This window comes from Primulina eburnea, chromosome 9 (genome assembly GCF_022965805.1).
Source record: "Primulina eburnea isolate SZY01 chromosome 9, ASM2296580v1, whole genome shotgun sequence".
In the NCBI taxonomy this organism is placed as follows: domain Eukaryota; kingdom Viridiplantae; phylum Streptophyta; class Magnoliopsida; order Lamiales; family Gesneriaceae; genus Primulina; species Primulina eburnea.
The window spans coordinates 27,089,381-27,095,413 of record NC_133109.1 but is presented as its reverse complement, the minus strand read 5'-3'; the positions used below and the strand labels follow the sequence as shown (position 1 = coordinate 27,095,413).

The 6,033-nt window shown below is 34.0% G+C and overlaps 1 protein-coding gene across 1 annotated transcript; it reads left to right on the top strand.

The window, feature by feature from the left end:
• Positions 1-1,112: 1,112 nt before the first annotated feature.
• On the top strand, positions 1,113-5,684 carry LOC140840842 (secreted RxLR effector protein 161-like). Its single transcript, XM_073208007.1, has 2 exons — positions 1,113-1,459; positions 5,648-5,684. The coding sequence occupies exons 1-2, from the start codon at positions 1,113-1,115 to the stop codon at positions 5,682-5,684; spliced, it is 384 nt and encodes a 127-aa protein (XP_073064108.1).
• The last annotated feature ends 349 nt before the right edge of the window (positions 5,685-6,033 follow it).

Sequence of the window (6,033 nt, the reverse complement as noted above, 5' to 3'; positions counted from 1 at the left end):
ATGCAGTGACCCAGAGGTTGGACCGCGCGGCACTATCCACTTGGCGCCTCTAGACTGAGCATTGTTGAGATCCTTTTGTGACTCCTGTTTCTTGACTACCCCGGTATCATGATCATAGCATGTGCATTTCATATAGGTCTGTATACTCATACTTTTGTACTGGGCGTTCTTATCGCTCACGTCCTCGGTTTTGTTTATTCTTGGACACCCCATTCCCTCGGGGCAGGCCTCAGGTTGGACAGCTCAGGAGGAGCAGGAGGAGGACGTTGAGTATCTGGTTGGTTTAGATAATCGGTATAGTTGTTGACTTTTTCCGCTGTTATCTCTGATTATTGTTTATTAGGTTAATTGCATGCTTAGTTTTTGATTAGTAGGTGATTCTGGAACGGGTCACTACAATACACGTATAGACATATTAATTAAATTAAATAATCACATAACGTCCAAAAATCAGGCCACATAAATCACATGGATGCAAATTATTTAAATTGCTTAGTTGCTTTATTTAATTGATTTTAAATACTTAAATGATACATATTATATGATTGAAGGTTTAATTGCATGATTTCATGAAAATTAAAGATTTTATTCGAATATTTGATAATATGCTGGAGAAAGGAGACCGTGGACGACCGAAATAAAATTATTTTCGATAAATGTTTTGAGTTTTGATCATATGATTAAATATGATTTTAGCCAAATTATTTTACGAGACGAGCTCGATTTTATCCAGGAAGCTGGTTTTAGCCAAACTAAGGACTTTTAAATGCCCAAAAATTATTAATTTTGAAAACAAATTTTGTAAACTTTTATTTTACAATTAAATAGATATTAATGGGCCTAATTTACCTAAGATTAGTAGACCTAATTATTCTTAAAGAAAAAGCCCAAAACCCTAACCCATTAACACTTAATTTTCGAAAATAACAAAAAGAAACCTAGGGCTCTTGAAACTCCATTCGACCGTCCACTTCACGCAAAAACTTTTGAGATTTTGGAGAGCAAAATTCAAGGTTGTTCGTAGTTCATCCGTCCTCCTTCGCAACACACGCTAACGATCAAATTTTCGAGCGTTTAAATGCAAATGCATGATACTAAACCTTTCTTAAGTAATGAAGGACATTCTTAAGTTCTTGAGAAGAATTAAGAGTTTGTTTTTGTTATACAGGAGTGGAGAACCGAAATTGGAAGGTTACACTGACTCTAGCTTCCCATTAGATTTGCACGATTTGAAATCGATCTCTGGATTTGTATTCAAGCTCAATGGTGACGCTATCTCTTGGAAGAGTTCCAAAAAAGACACCACAACGGATTCAACTATTGAGGCCGAATACATAGCTGCATTGGCTGCAGTAAAAGAGCGTTTTTGGAAGAGGAATTTCGTCCAAGAGTTGGGTGTCATTACTCAAACAGTTGATCATATCCTGGTCTACTATGACAACACCAATGCCAAACCGAGGTCTCATCAGTTATCCAAACATATTATAAAGGCCCGTATTTCGTATTCATAATTTTATGGAATTATTAAAATTTTTCTAAATAAATAAATAATTTGCCCAATTTATAAAATAAACATGTATAAATAATTTTCCCAATTTATAAAATAAACATGTAAATAATTTTAAATTTAAAATAACAGCGGAAGCAAATATTGTTTTCAAACAAACAGTTTGAAATTAATCCAACGTAAATATCAACTTAAAATAATCCAACGTATTAAAATTGAGTTTGAATAATAAAAGGTTCATAAACTAAATCATGAGGTCCTCGGGTTTACTACTGCTGTCCCAAGATCGCTCACTGGTCTCCGCCTGCAGTCTCGACCTCATCAATACCTATAACAATCAAGTCTAGTGAGTCTACATAAAATCGCATGCAACTTAAAAATAAAGTATCGTAAAGCGTACGGTGAAAATCGTATCATGAATAATTATAACTACGTGCATATCTGAAAATCATACGTAAAAGCTTTGCTCAATAGAGCTCTGTCATAACATATCATAATTTTCTGGTAGAGATAATGTTTCTAAGCAAGTGGCCCATAACATAGCGTAAGCGCCTGATCAGACTAAACCACAGTATACTGGGCGGTAGAGATCAATCACAGCCCTTGGACTGGATGTCCGTACCCATACAAAATCATAAACCGGTCGTAAGTCACCGGGCGGAGAGGTCCTCGGTTGCGCCTACCGACTTCCAAACCCATAAGCATAAGGTGGCCACAAGACATATAGCATATATCTCAAAAATAAACATTTTATATTTTTATGCACGTAATATAATTATAACCTTATTTTTACCGGATGAGTTGGATCACTCCCAGGCTTGCTGCGACTTACTACTAATATGTGACACATGCAATAAATCTTAACTTGACAAAATTTAACAATAGAACCAAAAACGAGACGATTAGAGCCAATAACTTGATTTTTAACCATGGCTTCGTACCAACCCGAACCAACATTAAACCGACGTTTAACCATGATTAAAATACCCCAAACATACTGAAAAATATGCATAATAACTGTAAAACACGAAAATAGGTGAAAGGAATTCAAAAACATAAAACACTCTTTCGAGAGTTATTTTGGCACCTTTCACCGTAAATTCTCGTACGACCTCTAAACTCGACCAAATCAACAATACGGCTCGGCGGAACGGAGTTGGTTTCTATCTTCTTGTTTCTGCTGCTCTTAGCCGATTCTAAGCTGCTGTTCTTTTTTGATTATTTCGGTCATTGAGATAGAGGAATGTTATGTAATGGAGGTGATGGTTATAAGAGGTGTTAAAGTGCCATAATATGCATTAAGATGGAAGGTTACAAGTGAAGGCTTTGAATGACTTTTTGAATTGTTTCTCATTCTTTATTAGCCGATTCTTGTTCTCATTTTTTTATATGTCCGATCAGTTCATACTCTAGGCTCATAGGTTGAGGGGAATGAAGTGGAATTGTATTATTTGAATTATTAATAATTAGAGAATTAGAATGAGGGATGTCTACACCATGAAGTCTATTTAGAGGTGGCTTGAATGGGGAGTTACTAACCTTTTGAAATATTTTAAATGTTGGTCATTATTACTAATTTGTATTGTATATTTTTATTTAAACCTTGCATTTTAATTGTTTAAGATTTTAAACCTTCATTATATATATTTTAATGCATTAACAAATTAATTTAGTTTAGAATCTTGCTTAGAATCTTGTATGGTATACATAACCTCAAATTTAAATGTTTAAATTCTATGTTTAATTTCTTGAATATATTATACCTAGATTAATTCATCTTCCATTGTTTTCACCTTTTTATTTAAGCTTTAATCAAATATTGAACCTAAAATAATTTATTTAACAACTTAGTTCTAATTAATTTAATAAGTCCTAAAACATTCTTTTTCTTTAAATTAAATTATTACTTGACTTAAATTAAATTTAGGAATATTTTTCTTATTATTAATCTTATCTCTAATCTCCAACTCCGGTCCGGCCTCGCGTATTTATCTTGAAAAGACAAAACTAAACATCTACTTTTAAAATAAATGATCATGATTTAAAATTATTTAAAATGACTTAAACACTTCATATATTTAATTAAAAAATCATTTTTAATTTAAATAGTAGCAATTATGCATGGCTTATACGTAGTCTGATTTTCGGGTCGTTACACATATACTGAGGAAGTTCCAAATAATTCAAGAGATTTTGGGAAGAGGAGACATCAAGAGAGAGAGTCGCCTCCGCAGACAACATTGTTGATCCACTAACGAAGCCCCTGCCAGGACCATTGTTTGAGAAGCATCGCGAAGTAATGAGTCTAAGATCTATGGGTATTTGGCTATAGGGAAAGGAGAGATTGCTAGAGTATGTGCCCTGCAAGCCAACTTGTGGCTCCGGCTTTATTGACTATAATGTAAAACAAAATCTTTATTTTAATAATATTTTATGATTTTATTCGATTATGACATTATACTTTATTTGTATACTAATGCCAACTGCATAAATAAAGTCCTTGAATTTACAATAGGTACCATGAGGCCTCTGCCTCACAACGTAAGATCATGAAACTCATTAAGAAGTGTACATTATATTCTAAACATGTTTTTAGTCGAATCAGCCGCCTAAAACAAGGATAAAGTTTGCTCGAGCTTGAGACGACTAACATCTGTGATGTGAACGCCATGTTTTATTGGCAAGGGCATATAGATGTCTATTCACATAGATGAGTGATCATATGATGATGCACTGAACGACCCTCCCTTGAACTGTCCAAATGGTTCTAACTTATCGAGTGGAATAGTCCACAGTTATGGTTGTACATCATTAGTCCTTTGACCTGGGATAATGTAGGGGATATACGTACTAGTATGCACTTTTATCCGTTTACCGACTCAATTGAGGGTCATCAGGTGGCGAGGTTGGGTGTAGTTTCGAAATACATAGGAACAAATGCATTGTAGTCGGAATTCACCGTTCGCTTGTGGGTAAAGATATCCTATGTGGTCTGATGAATTAATAGTACAAAAAATCTCTGGCCAGAGTAAGACATATGTAGTTTGGAAAAGTGTTTCCTCAGTTTTGCATACGATGACAATATTACTCAAAAATAAATCACATCGTTATCGAATTTATATGCAACTCTCGATATATTAATGGTTGCAGATTCGATCGTGATATATGTGTTGAAGGGATTGTACTGTACGCTAACCATGACGAAAGGTTCTTGCAAAGATTATCAGCGATACTTAGGAGATAATGGGACGATGTTACTAGACACTCTTACCATGTTCTGTTGGGTGCAATCAGAAATAAGTTCTAACATTCTTTATCAATAAGTTGATTAAAAGAATGGGGTTAACTAGGGTAAACCCGAATAAGAATAAATGTTATTCTGATTAACATGGATATGTGAACCCACAACCAACTGTATCCCTGAACCATTGATGTTCATACAAATATCAGACTTTGTGTTCATGTTGAGATAGTCAAAGTTCAAGGAGTTTAATTTGACAACTTATAGTTTGATGGAGATCAAATATGAAGCTTATAAATGAGTTTATAAGTTAATTCCATAAAATAGAAGAAATGAAAGTTAGCTTAATTGCTAATTAAAGAATGAGAGTGGAACTGTCTGTTTTGTGAATAATTTCTCTAAACTGGCAGTCGTCCAATATGGCAAGTGAAAATTTTGATATTCGAAATTTTCATTTTTCATTATATGAACAAGAATTGTATCATTGCTATATCAGTGCTCTCGGATCGTTGATTAGGGTATGGTTTTTGAACACATTCAATAATCGTGCCTTTTTATGAATGAGATAAATGAAGGCATATCTTGAAAAGTCGTCTGTGAACGTTATAAAATACTGTTTGACCATTCCAAGCAGCCAAAGGGATTGGTCCAGAAATATCAGTATGTACAAGTTATTAGACGCATGGACATTTGTTGGCTTCAAATCTTTTTTTGTTGGTTTGTTTCCCCTTTATACAATTAACACAATTATTAAAATCTGTGTAATTTAAAGGTTCGAGAATTTCATCTGACACAAGTCTCATGATTCTCTTTTCAGACATATGACCCAATCTCTTGTGCCATAACGTAGCTGAATTCTTATTGGTTAATTTTCTTTTAATGCTTTTACTTGTTTGCAGGGATTCATTAAATGAAGTAATAACATCCAAAGAATAAAGATTATTGTATCCTAATAAAAAACCAGAACCAACCAATTTTGAATCAAGAAACAAGCTGAATATTTCATTTCCAAAAGAACAAGAATAACCGAATTTGTCCAATTCAGAAACAGAAATCAAATTCTGTCTAAAAGATGGTACAACAAATGTTTCATAAAGATCCAAATATATTCCAGTCTTTACCAATAATCTAAATTTTCATATGGCCTTAACTTCAACTTTGTTGCCGTCAACAACGTAGATGAATCTTTCAGCATCGCTTGGTTTTCAGCAATCTAGGAAACCATGCATAGACACACTGATGTGAGTTGTTGCACCAAAATCTATCCACACGTGTGTCCAGGTAA

Bases quoted from the DNA above. Each gene is read 5' to 3' on its own strand.
- LOC140840842 (XM_073208007.1), top strand. From the start codon at position 1,113: ATGAAGGACATTCTTAAGTTCTTGAGAAGAATTAAGAGTTTGTTTTTG. The intron at 1,460-5,647 runs GTCTCATCAGTT...ACTTGTTTGCAG, and splicing joins AACACCAATGCCAAACCGAG to GGATTCATTAAATGAAGTAA.